At 36.5% G+C, this 20,030-nt stretch overlaps 1 protein-coding gene across 19 annotated transcripts in view; it reads right to left on the reverse strand.

The window, feature by feature from the left end:
• The window catches only part of RALGAPA1 (Ral GTPase activating protein catalytic subunit alpha 1), a 134,902-nt gene that overhangs the window by 101,035 nt on the left and 13,837 nt on the right, over positions 1–20,030 (reverse strand). For all 19 annotated transcript variants that reach the window (XR_012633875.1, XR_012633876.1, XR_012633877.1 and 16 more), the window contains exons 4-13: positions 18,945–19,002; positions 18,336–18,379; positions 17,189–17,366; positions 15,388–15,503; positions 12,450–12,588; positions 7,054–7,262; positions 6,460–6,699; positions 4,074–4,265; positions 3,438–3,575; positions 1,086–1,234 (exon numbers count right to left, since the gene is read on the reverse strand). Coding sequence is in view for 16 of the 19 variants with exons in the window: in XM_074909900.1 (XP_074766001.1) it covers positions 1,086–1,234; positions 3,438–3,575; positions 4,074–4,265; positions 6,460–6,699; positions 7,054–7,262; positions 12,450–12,588; positions 15,388–15,503; positions 17,189–17,366; positions 18,336–18,379; positions 18,945–19,002 (1,463 nt within the window). In the remaining 3 variants the exon portion in view is untranslated. The remainder of the gene's footprint in view (positions 1–1,085; positions 1,235–3,437; positions 3,576–4,073; positions 4,266–6,459; positions 6,700–7,053; positions 7,263–12,449; positions 12,589–15,387; positions 15,504–17,188; positions 17,367–18,335; positions 18,380–18,944; positions 19,003–20,030) is intronic.

A 20,030-nucleotide genomic window follows, 5' to 3' on the forward strand; every position in this document is an offset into this window, starting at 1 on the left:
AACCTTCTTTTCACACTTGAGAGTGAGGAATGAATCCCTGTCACTCTATAACATTTTCTGTCACATCATTCAAGTGCTATCACCTTCAATGGCCTGAAATTACAGGCAAAGTTTTAATTAGATATCCAATCCAAGCTTTTATCTTTTTTTTGTATGAATGACAAGTTTTGGCAATGTTACATTATCATGAACATATTTCATCAATTATTTTGCATGGCATAATCTTTGCCATCACAGACTAGAGTCACTTCTTTACAGTGGTGTGAAACTGTGGAAGAAAATACTAATCTAGTGGAATCTGTTTTCTATTACTACTCTGAAGTTTCCTGGTGGCTAGCCTTGAACTATTTCCTCACAAGAGGAGACAACCTTCACATGACATGTAATGCCAGCTCTTCTTACCCAGAGTTCAGGAAATACTAGTGACAGCTTGAATGCAAGTCAAGTCATGACAATCAGTCATTTGAACTCCCCTTACTAGTGCTTCTTTGCAGTGGAGAATGGTGGTGATATAGTATGTCATTAGAGACAGTTATTTAAAGGAGAGGGGGAAATAATAGAAATTAATTTGAAAGTGGGGTCCCTTGTACCGGCTAAGCACATTAAGCACTGAAAAGGAACAAAATAGTTAAACAGTACACAGACTCCTTACACAATTACAGATCAAGAGCAACCCACATCTGATTATAATAGTTATCCACACTTATCTGAGGATTTTTTGTTTATTTTTGAATAAGGCTGTGAAGCTTCATATATGTTTTCATATTTTAGCACTTTGACACATGAGCATAATGCCCTGGAAAAAAGTCATTAGTAGCTTCTTAACAATATTCTGTATATCCTAGCTTCTTTTTTCACTGAGGGATAAGCTGCATCAAACTAACCAGGTGCTTACTACTGGCTTTAACAGAGCAGATAACTTCTTCCCCTGTGGTAAGTTGTCTGTGATGTTAAAGTCCATATATTTACTGATTTAGAGAAATTGGTTCACACAGTCAACACCACTCTACTGTGTTTACTACCAAGTAAATTTTCTCATTTATCTTGTGAACTAATAATCTAAGATAAAAGCATTAGCATTTTACCATGTTTTCTTGTCCATAGTCACTTGGACTACCATGTGACGGTAGATATTAAGAATACGTTTACACATATCAGTGTGTTCGTCCAGCAGAGCTTTAATTTCATTTGCAGGTTCAAGAAAGAATATATTTGAAGAATTTATTATAAAAACCTGTAAGCAGAAAAGAGTTTATATTATGAGCTTGAAGCACATTGATGTTTTCAAGCAATTCAGCTGACAGCAACCAGAAAATCTATGATTAACAGAAAAGGCTGCATATGCACTCAGAAGTATATATTTAAATGTTATCTTGATATCATGATAAGGCAACAGTAACACTAAGACTGATTTTTTTCCCCCAGTTTTTTCTAAAAAATACATTTGTATATTTTTGCTCTCGTAGACACATGGTACAACAAACTACTCAATACAATTATTTTAACATGATGGACAAAAATGTCCCAGTAAAGAAGCCCACTGCACAGAAGTTCCACCTATAAACCAGCGGCTGACTAGTATAACATAAGCTAAACTAATTGAAACAAATCTGGTATACACCGAGTGCTTCAGCATGACACAGCCTGTATTATGTTCCGGGAAACTAAAGCATTCATCCCACTGTGATCAGTAAGGCTTACCAAAAGTAGGAAAGTGGTTGACTTCAGTGGACAGTGAATTAGGGCTTTCAGAATGAAAATGATGACAACAAAGTTGGCAAGGAAACTGCAGGAGTTACAGGAGCTATTACTGAAGTATTATTACATTTTTAATGTAAGTTTAGGAAGTATTTGAATCACAGTGAGCTCTAGATTTCCAATTACTTTTCATTTGTTTTTCTTAATCCATATGCACAGGAAATCATTGGTTCTGCAGTTGTCATTTCCCTCCGCTGAAAGCTTTGGATTTTAATAATCAAATACTATTAATATGTAGCTTTATATTCACTTGCCTCAACTAATGAGCCTACTCTACTCTAAGTGCCTAGAAATAAGTCTATGCAAAAATTAAATGTGAAGAAAACTCAAGACAGAGGTCTTGGATTCTTGTTTCACAGGAAAAGTCAAATGTGGTTCCAGGCTGGGACACCTCTCAAATTCAGACATGGTACTGGGATAGAACAATGTCTTGACTCATTTCAGGCTAAAAAAAGCTATTTGCTGGTCAAAGGAACCTTTGTCTAAAAAACTTCAGTATGAAGAATCTCCCATATCTTCTCAGATGTGTAAACCTTGGTAATACATCATAAACAGATAAAGATACTTCACTGTTTTCTTCTCTCAGAAACACTTCATATTCAAAATAGTCATTGTATGAAAAGATTATGAAGCTTAAATTATTTTAACATATTTGAACTTAAAAGTGATCTCAGCTAAAAAGTCTATTTCTATATATAACAGTGTACAGAACAACTGATAACCCTATTCAGGAAATTATTCAAGCTGTGGTAAAAATAAGGAGTTCTAATTAGCATGGTCACTCATGGTAAAGGTGCACACTGTAGAGTGGCAAATGCATGTCTATTTTATTTTCTTCAGAATCAATTTTCTTCTGGATAAAAGAATATTATGGAGGCTAGAGTCATATACACACACCAATAAGTCTGTATGTGCACACAAATATTATACAGAAAATGTACACATTTTATATGACCTTAAGAGCATTTTAAGGACCCTCAAGTTATGTGTTTGATTTTCTATATCCTCAACTTCAGTGAAACATTTTGATGAACATTTGAAATTAACACAATTTCTACCCTGTCAAATTTCCTAGCAGCAGTTAGAAATCTTCTGTTAGGGAACTTCTGCAACATTCCCATTCCTTAAGGACATCACTGAAGTAGAGAGTTGTGGTGTCTGATCAAATTTTTCACATACTTATCCAATCTGTAATTCAGATAAAGATGAGAAAATATCCCTGTACACCTTATTATTCAGATTAGCAAAACTGCCGATTCAGACATTTTGTGTGTGGTGACTAACAATTTAAAAGAAAAAAGCTTCTAAGTAGTCTCATTAAACACTTAATAAGAATAATTTGAAGATGTGGCACTCAAATGAGATTTTTTTTTTTTTTGTGATACAGTGTAGAACAGAAGGCATGTCCAAATGCAAAATTAAAAGATTTTTTTACTGTGTCATCCAACACTTGTGTATACATTGTCCTACTTAAAGTCAATAAAGATATAGTGAACCACTGTCATTTTTCTATTTATCATCATACTTTTTAGATCTAAAATAACTTTTAGAATTCAGATATGCTTTGAAGGAGTATGAGATTCCCTTGCAGGAGATTTGCATTATATACCATTCTTTATGTACTGATAACAAGAGCTTTATTACTAGGATGAGAATTAGATATCAAATTTATTTCATACCTGCAATACTGACTGCACTCCAGCTCGTACATTTTGCTCTTCAGTATCAATTTCGGACATTTTATGCAAAGTCTCTTCAAAACAGCCATTTCTTGCCCAGTTTGAATTTCTAACATGACTAGAGTTCATCCCTTTTTCCTGAAAAATACTTTTTCTTAAAATCCCATAGAATTGTAGACAGGTATTTTGGTTTTATATTAAAGGAAAAAGGATTTAATAGATATTAAATAAGAAACAAAGATAAACAGATGTTTAAGATGCATCTTAAAGACATAACTATATTTTAAGATGTTTGTACCAATTATTTTAAAGTATCTGGATGAAACAACTACCATTTTCCTCATCCTTTTATTTCTGTATAATTTTTACATAACTGACAGTTGGCATACTGTACAATCCACATCTTGAGAATAGTTCATAAAAATATATGAATTTTTAGATGGAACTAACCACATTAAAAACCTACAGCTAATGGATCAAATTGGTAAACCATTCATGCACTGTTTAATTACCACCGATTTTCCCCAACAGATGCTCTGACATCAAATTAAATCACATATAATATGTTGAGGAGGCCACTTCTCTGCCTACTAGCATGTCAAAACAATGTGGAAATATTAACCAATGATATTTTACCTCTTCTCTTTCTTTTGCTTTCTCTGATGAATTGTGGTCAACAACATTTTCATCACAGTCTACAGTTGTGCACTGCATTATTTCCTCAGGTTCTTTCATAAATAATGGCTTGTCTTCTTGCTGAATCCATTCCTGATACACCTTTACCACTTTCCTCATGGCAGCTGCTTCACATATCGGCAACAGAAATGCCTGTGAATAGAAAAAGAAACGAACAAAAAACCAGTTAGAGTACTTGAAATCAAACTGGGCTCTATATTGTACAGGTTCTAAGAGATAACGGGCGAAAAAACCACAACCACTGTAGGATCTTAACAATTAAATTATTCCTAAACTGAAATGTTTGCTCACTTTCTTCAACTGTAAACTGAAAACATGAAAAAAATGTTCTAAGAAGAAAACCTGTCAAGAAAGTACTTTGAAAATTTCATTGCCAAGGAATCCGTACAGGCATATGTGCTCAACACCTAGCCTGCTGAAATTAAGACCCAAACGCTCATCAACAGTATGCAAAACAAGCAAACATAAGTTTCTATTAAAACATCTTCCATTCAGAGGATTTGGAAAAGTGGAGTTAAACCAGTTCTAAATGACCAAGAAAAATTCAAGTAACACACATTACTAGTAGCCATGTATTTTATTTTTAGCTAAGTAAGATTTTACAGAACAGTATTCTTAAAACAAAGACTTCAGAATTACCGTTTAAAAAAAACGTGCATTTGAGCCAGCGTGATGGCTGATCAGTGCCCTCTTCAGGAGGTTTTCTGTATCTGTGTGCTGGTAACAACTAGTCATAGATCAGAAACGTTTAACTTTAGTCAGGTTTTAACTAACTATAAATACATTTACCAAAGACCATAATGCCCTAATTGTATTTTTTAAAAAACCCAGATAAACTACACTAACACATAGTTTTATGGAGTCCATGGTGTGAGTGTTGAAAAGTCATTGCCCATGTTTTTAAGGACTACCCACTTGACACAAGTGGTATGTCCTCTCTGGAAATAAACATTTCATACCAGTATCACACTAAAAAGAATTTTGCTGTGTATGTCAGAATTCAACTGAGAAGTTCAACAGTGACAAACTATCACTCATTAAGTCTAACAGTCTTCTGCAAGCTGATATACACGTTTTGTACCCTGGAGCCTAAAATGCATAGAGCTTTTTTTCTACAGACAATCTTTCCACAATACAGTACAACTGAAACTCCTCCTGGCTGGAATAACTTAGCCCCACTGTTTTAGAAACATTACAAACATCTGGCATATTAGAAATGAACTTACACTGAAAATGTCTGGCTAAACAATGACTTAAATGAGATCTCGTAACTACATATGAAATCCAAACAATCTACATCACTCACAGAATGCCTTGTGAAAAGAACAAAGAAAACTGCTTTTGCTGTCCCTTTCACTGGAGGGGGAGGTTTCTAAACAGACCATCAATAATTTAGACTCTACATTCAATGTCTTGGACTCTAAACCCTTGAGTGACAGCTGGATTCAGGTAATTCCATTATCTCCTTCAGTAATGTGTCCAAGCTCTTCAACACGTTGGATGTAGATAAGCTTCTGACATTCGACTCACTCAAAAATATCCATTTCATCCAGGTATACCAGAGTTTTAAAATGTTTTGTTTTCTGCTGTTTAAAGCAATTATTGCAATGCATTTCAATTGAAACAGTATATTTTTCTTTACAATTATTCAGAAAAATCTCTTCATCTTTTGATCTATATAGCACAGGGTATAAAGAAAGTCTATCTTGTTTTATTCTCCCACATTGAACTCAGTTATGTATTTTCACATTATAAATAAAGACTCCATATTCTGGCATATGTTCTCAGTTTAAATTTAATTGTTTCCAGTTGAGAAACACTATTTTGAGTATCCTCAGCTAACATTTCTGGTTGCAGTAAAGTCAGAAGCAGAAGCTGTTACTTTCTATAGACATCAGTCCCAATCCTCTGATAAACATTAAGGTAAGGACACTCAATAGCGCCTAAAACAGGTCTTTAACAGCTGTACACTCCCACAGAAGGCTTATTTTAATATACTTGGGTGTGAGCTCTAATAGATATGGGGTTGATGTACAAAAAGATCAAACGTTCCTGTCTATGGGGAACTGTAAAATCCAAGTTAAATGTTGTTGTACCTATTATTAAAGAAATAAAATTAGAAAAATCAGAAACCAGGGATACTCTACACAGAAAATATTACAGGATTCTAACTTTTCAATTCTTAAACTTTAAAGGCAAGATGACTGAAAAGAATCACATTTATATAATTTTCTGCTTAGCAAGCACTCTTGAAAGAAAAACATGACATAAGGATCATTTACAATAAAATACTCAAGATTCTTGCATTGTAAAGAGGGTTCTTTACCTGTCGAAAAATCTCAGTTAGAAAATTAACATTGCTTCTTTTAGAAGAAAAGACTTTCCGGACAATTTCAATATCAGTTAAATGCTCTTCATCAATACTGCAGAGGCTTGAGGAACTTGGTTCTCTCTCTGTTAGAGTACTTGTATTAGAATGAGATTGTTCTGGCTCTGCATTTCTATCCTGTTTATCAGTACTGTCATTTTTGCTGTCCTCCCTTGAAGCCATGCTAGCAGCTGCTCTCTGAAATGAAAAGTCAAGAATATTCCATAGCTCACTTTTAATACAACTGAATAGTACAATTTAAGTTATACAACAGTATAATTTAAAACAGTACAAAGAATTCAGGAAAAAAAAAAAAATCAAGGATAGGTTTCACGGGATTTCAAGGCTTCTTATGTTTGATTAAAAACAAAACAGCAGAATTTGAAAAAAAAGCATAGCAGGTCATTCTAAAGTGAATTCATAAGCAGAAAATTTGTTTAGAAATTCCTTTAATTCTTCATTAGTTATAATTATGGAAGGAGTGCACACTGCTGACATAACAGTTAAGACAAAAATATGAAAACAAATACTTTTTTGTACATTTGGTTTTACCTGAATATTCTTTGGCACATTTTCACCTTCCATCCCAGGAATATGAGGTCCTGTATGTGGTTTTGGCTCAAGCCAGAAAGACACCAACCATCGAATGACAATAACACGAGCCTTAATAAAAGGTTCCTTTGTGCAATATATTGCCTCATTGGTTTCAGCATCTTTCTTAACCATTACATAGTGTGGCTTTGGTCTCATTTGTGGTATATCTGTATGGAAACACAACACCTTAAAAATACGTGAAGAGAGAAAGCTCTATATAAGAAAGAAATCCTAAAACCGTAACCAATATACATTGGTATTGCATTTTTATATTTGCTATCGCACAACTCATCCCAAGATGTGCCTAAATGGGTGCAACAGAGAAAATTTCAAGACCACACTACAAGACATCAAAAGGCTGTAATTTTCTTCTGGATCAAGACAATATTGTTGGTCCAGACAGCAACTTGTTTCTGCTATGCAAAACCTTTCTTATCTGAAAGTGATTAATATAACCTTACATCCTTGCTTTCATTTTTTTCTGAACAAGTAAACACATTTCTTTTCATGGCTTTCAGCTTTTTTTAAGCTACATGCTATACTCAATATTTAAACTTCAATAAACTACTACACATTTTTGTTGAAAACTACAAAGGAGTTGAAGTAGTGAAGAAACTGTTAACTAGAATATGGTCTATACAAGAAAACTATTTTCATACAGAATTAAGATATTGTCAAATTTCTTAATACTAAAGAATTGTTTAGAACTATACAGTTAAGTTACTAAGCAACAATTTATGTAATTCATACCACTTTTACAGCCTTTTAAGTGTCCTGTATGTCACTTATCTCATACTACCAAACCCACTGGGAAAAGCAGATGCAGTTCAGATGCAGGGGATCATCACACTTCCTAATGCATGCCTAGAAAGATCTCTATGTTGGTCTGCAATCCACAATAAAGCAATATAATTAGTGATAAGGGTTATCAGTTCTTTACTGTTACAGATCCCAACATCTAATCATGGCTACAATGGGAGAGCTTGAGTTCCAAACTGTATTCTAACAGTAGCTGCAATAAACACAGCCTCTTCTGGCCCTGCAATGAGAGAGATGAATAGAACAGAGAGAAGTCCTGTTCCAAAGCCACATCAGTTTTGCAGCTTCATCTAATGCCACACCTGCAGTAGCTAATTTTGCTGGACTTTACTGCCAGAGTGAGGGAACATACACCCTCCTATGAGTTAACTGAAAGATCATTCTGTAGCAATGGTTTCTGTACTAGCTTGCAGGGAATGTAATGAATGATGTCCAGAGGCACACCAACTGGCAGGAACTGGGGTTATTTGCGGTCTATAACCTACAATTCCATTTTCTCCAGCCCATGTTCTAAATCATGGTTTAGAACTGTTTAGCTCTTCTGGTTTGCTACCATGCTAGTGACAAAGATGCTGACAGTGTCATCGGTATTCCTGAACCTGCTTCAGAAAAAAAGTGACAGTCCTTAATAACTCCACGGGGATGAAATTGATATGTGCAGTAAAGACATTACAAAGATTGGGGGGCTGAGGTGTGCAGGAACACACAGACAGTTTGTTCAGTTGTGCGTAATATATATTTCTGTAGGGACAAATATCAACAGCCCAGTTCAACTCCAGCCATGTGTCAGCCAACTCAACAATGCCAAATGTCATTTCTGGGTTTCATAACCTAGAACAGGGTGCAGATATCAACCACCAATCTGAAGCAGCTACAAATCTTGCAGGTGCAAATGACATTTCTCTGGGAGTGCTGTGTTAACTCTATTCATAGTTCTAGAAGGGCAAGTATAAGATCTGCTCCAATACAAAAAGCAGATGAAAATTTGAGGACTGATTATGAAATGTGCTGTCAGAACACAGCCTGCTGCTGGTGTTTCAGTATCATGGTTTTCAGCTGGTGAGAGCACACAAAGAAACAACAACAACAACAAAAAAAAAAAAAAAGAGGAGGAGGCACAGAAAATGATGGTTCTATCCAGATATCGAGAGTGATAGATTGGACAGAGATGGTATTTCAGCACTGCTTCACCTCCTCTATAGCTTGAGGTACATGAGCAAGTGATACGTTCCATGGTTTTACAGGCCAGAAGGCAGTTCAAAGATACTAATGGTGAGAGTCAAAGAAGACACAGAGTAATCGTGTTGAAGAATATGAAGTTGTTCCCTGACTATATCTTCCTAATGCAAAGTCAAGAGCTGTTTCAAGGGATACACCATAACTTCTGCCAGGTTATATCATAATCCAGGAGGAACACATCCTGATAGCAGCAAAAAAATAATCAGCTACTCTCTACGTCATATATACTTTCAGACACTTGAAGTGAATACAGCCTACCTGTCAGATTGTTGTAAATGTTTCCTTGTTTATGTTACAAATACACAACACAACATCCGGCACCAGCACTAAGGATATCCAAGCTGGTATATTTCAGTGTCATTTCAACTACCACATACAAAAGTAGTGATAAACTTATCATGATGCTGCTAAGCTGAGGAATGTTTCCAGAACAGACTTTGAAGTTATATCCACTATTTTTAATGGAAGCATTATTTTTAGAGGAAAAAAAATACATGACTCTTGCATACAATCCACCTAAATAACAAATGCACAGAATGCTTATTAAAAAGCTTAAAAATATTTTATTTACTACAAATAAAAAACCAGTACATTGTTTTCATTCTGTGGAAAGCAGCAGGTTAGTAAAAAAAGATATTAAAAATTAATATATCTTAAACAGAAGCATGTTTAACAGCACAATAAGTGAAAAAAAAGGAAACCAATGCCTGGTAGGCAGAGTATTTAAAGATGAAAAAAAATCAGTTCTCTCTGGTATCTATTAGCATTCAGCAGGGCGTGAAGGCTACAATACTAGCAGTATTTTCAAAAGGACAAGACACCCAGTAGACATGCATTAAACATGTCTTTGCAGCACACTGTCTCCTTCTTCAGTTTAATGATATCCCCTCAGAACATCCTTGCTATTCACTCTCAACTGTATTAGATGCTGCAGCTGCTTCTCAAATGTGTCCTCCAGTCATTTCTTCTTTCACATTTCTGTCCATCTTGGAAGTAGGTTGTCAAGGCTCCAGATGAGGACACTGATGTGAAACCAAAGCAAAACAGAAGCTTAGATTGACTCAAACAGCACAATAGGAAATATTTCATTCCCACAACTTCCCATTTTTCCCTTCTGTTTTGTTTTGGGCTTTCCCCACCCCCTGTCCTTCCCCCCCTGGGAACTTGATGTGAGCTGGTGCCAAAAAGGGCAGGAAGCTGTAGGTGGTGGAAGACATGAACAGGGTAGAAAATGAAAAGGCTAGCAAAGCCACAGTCGTAATGGTGGACACTTGTAGCTTAACTTTTTAAGGCAATAAAGGGTTCAGAAATAATGAAGAGCTGCAGAGCGCTGTAAGACACTCACTTTGTTTCTCTGTAAATGAAGGAGCCCAGCTATATGGCTTGGAAACAGCACAGAAAAGCACATTACTATGATGAAAGAAACAATGCCCCTGGATTCCTACTGCCATACCCATAGTTCTTTCTAGTAGTTTCTTTCTCATAGTTTCAGATGTTAAAAGACATTCAAAACAAAACAAAGAAAACCCAATAATCTCATGGGCTCTTCTAAGCCTGTATTGCTCTTCTAAACCTGTAATACTTAAGCCAGAATCTGAAGGAGGCATAATACTAGCTTCTTGTAATTGGAACGCTCAGTGCTTGTTACTGTATTTAATATACTTATCTGAAAATCAGCCTTAATAGAAAGAAAGAAAAAAGAAAAAACATCTTAATCCAATATAGTATCTCCAGTAAATCCCTGTATCAATACTTGCTTACTTCATGACCTCTCCTAAATTAAGCATTACACCAGTAGCATAAGAACTGTTTTTAGTAGCAGGCTCAGTGCCCATACTTGCCTTGTTTTCTGCCTAAATGCTGCCAATTTTATTCAGAACAGGCACAGGATTGTTTACAAATAGGGTGGGAAGATGCATGCCAGAGAAGAACTTCTCAGAGGAGAAAAGACTATTCTACTTACCAATGTTTCTGTTGCTTTCATTACTGTATTCTTCCCAAAATCTCTGTCATTGTTGCGGAGACCTGTGCCCATTATTTCTTCTTGTTCCCCACTGTCCTCTTCTTTACTAAGGTCTTGGAAGCTTCTTGTTTAGGGTTCACAGAAAAGGAGAGGACTAAAGTAACACTTCTATAGAAGACTCAATCAAGATCTTCATAGAAAATGTAGTTTCCACATTTCTTGTTCAGGGATGTCAAGCAGCAGGTTTGCTTTCTCAGCACTGCTTACCATCCCTCTTGTAGCTATTTTATCACTGAGCCTCTTCAATATCTTCAGACAACTCCTGTTGTACTGTTGCTTATGGCTGGATTTATACATTTCTTCTCCCCTAGATGAAACAGCCCACTGTTTCTTTCCCAGGAGAATATGGTTTTGAAACATCCATCTCTGAAGAAAGCCACAATCAAAATACATGTACATGGACTAGCAGAAACTAAGACCTTTTCAACAAACTTCGCTGACAGCTTGGTTCTTAGAATATGAAATTGTGTCTGGAGATCACTGATAAGCCTTGTGAGAAGCTGCATCAGCAGGTAAGAGGAGCAGTGACATGTCCTTATTATTCAAGCTGCCATTTAATTACTTAAAACTTGTGTAGTACTGCTTTGCAAACAAGAGTCTTGAACTCTGTTGGCTTACAACCAACCTATGCATGGGTGCACGCAAACCTCAGCTAGCAAAATCAAGATTTGCAAACAACATTCTAGTTTAGAATAGGCTAAAAAACCTCTGAGCAAAACTCTAGTTAGGTGTGCTTAGCAAACAACTGAAATTCTGCTCTCTGTATGGAAAGATACACTCTAGCACCATCAGCTTCAATGACTGTTAAACCCCAGCTTCCTCTTCCTACTGCAAGCTCTTGAAAAAATAGTTGACAGAAAAACATAACCTCTCTGAACTACGAGCAAGCATCATAAGATCCAAACACTATGATTCTGTACAGATAAAATCAACGTCTCCCAGAGAACAGCACACTAACACCTTTTATGCCAGCAGCAGTAGTTTCTTTTCAGAGCACAACTTAAATCAACAGAGATGACATTGAAGAACTGTTTTACAAGAACATTTCTTCCATTGAAGAACAAGAATCAGGTTAATATAGCAAGATTGACTATAATGAAAGGTGCCTCCACAAACAGAGAATTGAAAACGATGAACAGGAACCATAACAAGTCCTTTCAAAATACTTTTGGAGAATGTTCTTTATGGACAACACGACTCAAGCAAAAAACTGCTTTGCTGTACTCTCTATTAGGGAAAATGTAATGATTTTATCACCTGTGTTAACACTTACCAAGTATAGGGTTATACAAGCTGGTCTCCTTACAGATGTTTGGGAAAATGGAAGGTAAGTAGTATTTCTTAAAATTTGCGAATAAAAATGAAAATCCCTTTTCCTGGTTTTCCTTGTTCTTCCACTCTAAACTTTTAACCTTAAAAAAAAAAAAAAAGAAGTTGAATAAAGTAAACATCTAGACAAGAAAGATGGCTGATAAAATGTCTTCTTCCTAAGTTATTTCTCTGAAACAAAATCATATGTATTTTGATAAACACTTTTACAAAGATGGAACAGAAACTAGCTAGGAAATAATGAAACAAAAACTGTTCTCTTCCAGAACATTGCTTCAGTGAACGTGAGCACATCAAATACTGAAACCAATAGAAATACATCTGCTTTTATGGTCATCTTGGCAAGTCAGGGAGTAAAGCCAAGTTGATTGTTTTTAATAAAACTGCTTTTATATTTCAAAATGTTTTATAAGGAAAGGACAATTACTCGTGCTACTATGAACATTTGTTTGACAATTTCTTTTAACACATTTAAACTAAAAAGTGTCCATATATTCATTATAATAGGTACTTGGATTCATTTGTGCAGTTGGCAATATGAAACAAATCAGTCAACCACAAGCAGCAGAAGATACAACTTTAAAGTTGAATTACACAAATCTGCTTTCACAGATCATGAGTGCTAAGCCTTTCCTATTATGAAATGTCTTCCTACTGAAAAGCGTAAGTTTTCCTTAATAATAAACCCGGCTTGCAGTTTCCATCTTTGTCCTCAAGAATCCATCTGCCTGCAGAACTGGGTAATCTGCCAAAGTCTACCACAAATAAAATAAAAACCCAGCCCCCCTCTTCTTTTTCCTCTTTTTTCTCCCCTCCTCTATTCCTTACTCAAAGTCCACAGTTCTACTATGATCTAATTTCAGTTCAGTAGGCCTTTAGAATGCAATATACATACATATATATACCTCCCCAATGTAATTCATTAGAATGGGTGACTAATATGTAGAAATTAATGACACTAAGTTCTTTAGCAGAACTTAGTATCTAAGAAGTAACCATTCAGCTTGAAATAGGTCTAAAGAGACTTCAGCAAAAGATTCTAGCATTCGTATAGTGAATAAGTTCTTCTCAATGACTTATCTAAATTTAAATAAACTACTACCAATTTATTACAGAGAAGGCAGTTGTTAAAAAATGTTAAGGGTATGTTTATTCAAAGTGAACAGTCATCATTACACTCACCCTACAAGTCACAAGTATGAACTCTATTCAAACTGGCAGATGCTGGAAGCAACAAAATGAGGTTCCAAATTATTCCAGCACTGCAAGCTCACAGAGTGAGACAGATAAAGGGAAGCCATGAAATGTTTCAGTTTAACATAGGCCAAATTTGTGCACTGTCCATCTTCTCTACCACAACTTGCAAAAGTGTGAAGAAAAACTTACAGATAGATACCTAAGTGGATTCTGATGGATAAGTCTGACCCAGAAGGTAGTATCCCAGAACACCTACAGAATGTCATGCAGTCAAGCAGTTTGCTGGGCATATGACAGCAGAGCAGGTTTAGAAGAAGTATGGGCTAAGTGGCCAGCAAATCAATTACATAAAATACAACAGCTAGGCCACACTTTTAGACACAAGCTTTTGCCACGCCCTATCCTAGGCATTTCAAGTCCTGGCTGAGATCATGAAAGTGTCAAAGTATGAAGGGAAGGACATACTGTACTCCTGAGTTGTGCACCGTGGACTAAATACTCATTCAAGTCTTAGTTTTCTGTGCACAGTTCGGCTCCATAATCTGCCCTTTAGGTAGCTCGAGATCTGCAAGATCTTATTACCTGGTGTTCACACAGCAATGACACTAAGCGAGTGTAATCTCAGCAGCGCAGCTTTTTTAAAGCTGAACTTAACGCATAAATTTTGTCAGACCTGAAGTATTCCAAATATGTACTGTTTCCCATTGCTTCTCTTTTGAAGAGGTTCACTTGTCCAGCTGTAGCAGTAATCCCAAATTTCTTCTATTTAGTGTACTGTATTACGCCTGATCTTACAATCTCCTAAAACTAAAGTCCCAGAAGCACAATTAAGATACCAACAGGAGTCAAGGCGCCATCCTTGCAAGATCTGGATAGTAAATATCTTGATCAGAAAAAAACACTACCCCCACACCCCCCCCCCCAAGCTCTTGCTAGAAAACCATAACATCTGTGTAACTATTTAAACATGTTGGTGCATTTCTACTAACCAGGGCTTTCCAGTAGCTCAGTGTTTCCATTAAAGAATGGAGAGGCTGTATGGTTATCTACTGTAATCTGTATGTTATCTACTTACATTCCAGAAAGATAGCTGGAGGAAAAATATGATCCTAAGCACAGACACTAGCAGTCCCAGACTTACAACCATTGAGTATGACATCCTATTTCTGTTTGGTTTTGTCAGCTAGCCTGAACATAAACCTAGAAAAAGGCCAGCAAAAGTTTGGGACTCATTACAAGCCTGTATCACAAAAATCCAACTCATTCAGTTAGAAGTTTCCCCTTAGTTTGAAAACCAGTCCCTGACCACCATCGACCCCACATAATAAAAGTAAGCCCAGCTGATTGTTCCACTGGCTGAAGGCAACAGGGCGGGGATGGGGGGATGAAATGAAAAAGGGAGCTAGAATCACCATTGCTGGAAATAACTGACAAGTCCTGTTTTTTCTCCATGCTGCAATCTGATACAAGACCCTGCAGTAATGGACCTATGAATCTTCACACAGAGGACAAATGAAGATTTTTTACAGGAATTTGCTTTTTTCAAATGACACTTCAGGGAGGGGTGAGGAATGTTTAAAACATTTTTGTATACATTTACAGTACTGCTAGTAAATGTCTTTATGCAATGGACAAACAGGTGTTAGTGGTTCCATATTTGTTTACTTTAAAACTAGAGAGCATACCTGAATTACTATGTATTTCAAAAGTGCTTCCAAGAAATAGCTTGTTAAATCTTCTTGTCCTTTATCTCCTGATTGTGGAGGAACAAGTGGAGTGATTTCCTCTATAGTCACTTGAGCTATTTTTAAAAAAAGAAAAAAGGACATCTAACATTGAGACCATTTCTTCTCATGCATAAATATCTACCAAGTTATGAAAGTAGAAATGTACTGGGGTAAGCAAAGACAATTACAGGCAAAACATTTCACCCATAGATTAATGAAAATTAGGAATTTTTAGCTAATAAACCACCACAGAAATAGTTTCTTACATATATAAAAATACATCGGATAATAACTAATTTCTCCCTGTTCATCTCGGGAATCTACCTGCCAAGACCAAATTTTTCCAAATATCATTAATACATTTCTTTTAGAATTTATGCCAACAATAGTGTAACATTTGTGTTGCACAAATGCCAAATCTTTATTTACTTCTCAGGATTTTCTTGATTTAGCAGTTCAGTTACATTTGTGTTGTTTTACTAGCTCTATTCTTCCTTTGCCTCTACAATGAAGCGACTTCAGAGTTTATTCTTCTCTTGTTCCTGTAGTTTGGTGTTTGCATTTTACTCCGTGCTCTGCATTTCTATGCTGCCTACATCTCCTCTAGGTTGGCTTCTTCTTTCCCACTATAGAAATATAACACAAGATAACTCCAAAACAGGGCTTAAATTATATAACAAACTTTTACCTGCAGATCTATCCTGCCACTAAACTTGTCTGCTAAATTTCAGTAAAGTTAATTACCAGTCAAGGAGACACTGCTTGCTTCTACAAGCAATGCTTGCATCAGCTCTAAAACTTTGGGTGGAGGTGGAAAAAAGGCAACAGCACTTAATGCTTGGAGGAAAAAGTGATTTAGCTTCTGATTCACATTTACATGAATGCACAGTTTGCACTTATGACCCAATTCAATTGCAATTTGTTAATAAATGAACTTAAAATACTACTAGCAGGAATAAATTGATTTAGGAGGCAAGTGGCTCCCCAAAGTAACCGGTAACTGATACTTAGCGCTAGAGTGAACAGTCAGAGGAAAAACTGTCATAACTATCACCTTAAGAGAAAAATCCTCACTCTGTTGATTAGAATCAAAATAATGATCTTCATGTTTAAAAAAAAAAAATAATTCAGAAAGTATAAAAAGCTTATCTCAGAATGCTCAATCCTTTCCAATGATGCAGAACTTTGACCTCAGGTTTTGCAATTTACAAGCTCCAATTCTTTTGGAAGATTCCGAGCCACAAGAATACCACAGCTTTAATTGCCTAGTCATACACATACACAGCAGGAAGATCAACCATTTGGCTTTATGCATTCCCCTAACAAACAATCTCTTGAAGGCCATACCAGAAACTGTTTTGTGTAACTTGCTCCCTAGGGTATGGCCAAAGCCAGTACAAATACTCAACACAAGCAGAATCTGCCTGTGCAAGTTGGCAGTTGATGCAGCATCTGCTTGTAATTCTTAAGAAGAATTACATAAAACCGGTGAGTTTATTTTCACCACTATCTGTTAAGCTACAATAGGCATACTTTAAAAAACAAACAAACAAAACCCAAAACACAAAACTAAAACAACCCACCCTAAAAAACAACAACCACAAGACAAAGTTACTATTGGAAGAAGATAAACTACCAAAAAACTCATTAACAGCTCCATAATCTCCCTGCGTACATATATATGCTAGTTCTTCTGTACTTTAACTTGCCTTTTCTGTGCTGAGAATTGAATCATGCAGAGAACTGAGTAATTACTTACTTTCTTGAACATTAAGTGGAGGGTTAATGAGATTATCTAGTGTTCGGGGGCCATATTCTGACTGTGGTGATGAAAATCCAGGAATCAAGCAAGAAAACATCCATAATTGTTCTCTACTACAGTTATTTTGAAGTGCTTGCAGCCACAAAAGAAAGAGGCGCACACCCTCTCGACGTATCTTAAAGGAAAAAAACCTGAACAAGTTAACTTGTCCCAAAACACACAAAAGCATTTCCATTTGTCCTGGAGGGAGAAGGGGAGGTGCAGAAAAGATGAGAACAGACAGACAGCATGACCACCAGCAATCAGCAGAGCCAAGCTAGTGCATCTGCTGCCTCTGCTGAAATGTAAGAACAACTCTGACACCTTCACTGCTGTTTGCCTCACAGAATCTCTTTCACAGGATTTTATCTGAAAGAAGAGGAAGAAAACCAACACATGTCTAGTCACTTGCTTGACTACAGCACTGCAAGCACAGCAATGCACCATGTCCATTTTTCAGAAGATACAGTCATAAAATTTCTAAATGTGTTCATGATTTATGACAACAGAGTGAGCTTTTTGCAGCAGAAAGCCCTATTCTACCCTCTTCCATGCCTCCTTCAAGAAAGGCAATGGAATGGAATCCTAGAGCAGTCCCTGCTGGCTCTCACAGTGGAGAATTTCAGCACCAGCCAAAGCCTGCAGGTGATTTACAGAGATGTGGGCATGGTTGGTTGCTGCAGTACCAAAACTACATGTTACATTTGGGTGGCTTTTGTCCCATGGTCAACCATTATTACACTACCCACCAACGGGTCTCTGGCATAGATAATCTTCCAAGACAGTTTGAGCCACAAAACTATAGCCTGAGCCCCTAAAGCTGTTTCCTTGACCTTAACAATGAATGGTTAAGGCTTATTTCTGCTTCAAAGCAAAATCCTTCAAGTAATCTGAACACATTCTTAACTTGCCTACTCTATATGAACACATAACTACCGTGAGCAGTCCTACTGAAGTAAAGCTGATGATTTGAAGTCATTCTTTCATGACACACAAGTCATGATATAGTTCTCATTCTTGTGCTTTTACCATAAAAATTCACCCTTATGTTCTTATTTGTAGTTAAGTATTTTAGACAAAAGTAGTATGCAACTTTTTCCAATACCTTTAATGAATTTCCAGTGTGAAGAAGCTTCTTTAAAATCAACCCTAAAAAGAAGAAAGGGAAAATAATAGAGAACAAACAAACAATATTTAAGTAAGGTGTCAGAGTTCTCGGTCAGACTTGATAGTAACTTTTAAACAAGTCCTTGGCAATCTCCAATTTAATCTTGGTGAACTTGATATCCTCAGGCAACTCTCTCAATGCCAGAAGAGAAAAAAAGATCACCTTTCATTGCTTCCTCATAACCCATAACATCCTTCCCCAAGGACTTTCTGGGATGTGTACATTAAATGTAAAAGATCTGCAAGTCACTAGTGTGCATTCCCCATTTACAAATACAGACCTCACCCCAATTTTGAATTTTATTAAGATAGAAAATTAGGAAAAAAATAATTACAAAGCAACTTTCTCCCTGCCCTTATTCTTCTCAGCCACTGTTCTATTTCCAGATTCCCAGATTTAATTCTATCTAGAAGAGCATTCACTACACTGGTGAGGTTTTTTGGTTTTTTTCTTCCCCTAGCTTGCCAGGGTTTCAAGACCATAATCCCTGTTGCATCACTTAAAGAGTAAGGAAATGACAGACGGACAGACGGACAATCAACTTACCAATACTATGGAATTGCCATCTCTGATGAATCCTTTCTGGAAGGAGTTGCAAAATTTTCTACAGAAAAACAGAACCCAAGGATCTATGTTGCAGATATTGCTCTCAGAAGACCAAAGAGCGCTTTGACAAAAGCCACAGATCAGAAGCTGAAGGATTAACTTAGAAAATTTCCACACTGCTTTCCTTGGAAGTATTACTGTCCTTTCAAGATAATCCCATTCCTAAAGCTAAGAAGCCCAAAGACTGTCTGGCAAATCCTGCATTGGAGACTTCACTGCAGTTTATTTGGCTCCACTGCCTCTCTGCTGGATATTGCTGCTTACAGCATTGGAATGGGATGAGTATGTTCCAGCTGCTCTGGTTCACAACAGGTTGTACTGGGTTATTCCACCTTTACAGTGGCGTAAACTAGGATGCTCAGCTGTCAGCTTGCCTCTGTGGCACAAGCAAACATTTGCTTCAGTGTTCTCAGATGGATAATGAGCTACAGCAAAACAGTGAAGAAAAGACCTAGGGCAATAATGGTCTAACACTTCTCCAGCTGTATTGGAGAATGATCATCTTCAAATGGTAAGAAACAGAGCACAGTTAGTGACAGAGGCAGTTAAAAATCTATTATGTAGTACTTCAGCGTTCATGCTAGAGGCATTAACAACTTGTAAATAACCTGATTTCCCAAATTAATTCCTGGCCCTGGCCCTCTAGCAGGCTGTGCAACTGCCTCCAAAGCACAAGTCACCCTTATGTCCCTTTATACAGGAATTAGTGAACAAATGAATTAGCTCTCTTCAGGTTCACTCTCCTTGTAACAGCTAATCCCACAGTTTTAAGCACCAAACCTTACTAAAAAAAAATTTAAAAAATTCTTGTATTTGTATTCAACCATGTGATAAGCATTCATCAGCTAACAATTTTACATATTTAAAAAAACCCACAATCCTTGTTCTTGTTTTGATGGAAGCCTCCATCAAAAAGGAAAGACAAAAACTTGACATTCTAAGCTATTTCTAAACTATAGTCTCTGCTCAGAAATCTTCCAAATTCATTAAATTAGTTTCTAATTCATCTTAATTGAGTCGAGATAT

The sequence above is a fragment of the Athene noctua genome, chromosome 6, assembly GCF_965140245.1.
Source record: "Athene noctua chromosome 6, bAthNoc1.hap1.1, whole genome shotgun sequence".
NCBI classification, from domain to species: domain Eukaryota; kingdom Metazoa; phylum Chordata; class Aves; order Strigiformes; family Strigidae; genus Athene; species Athene noctua.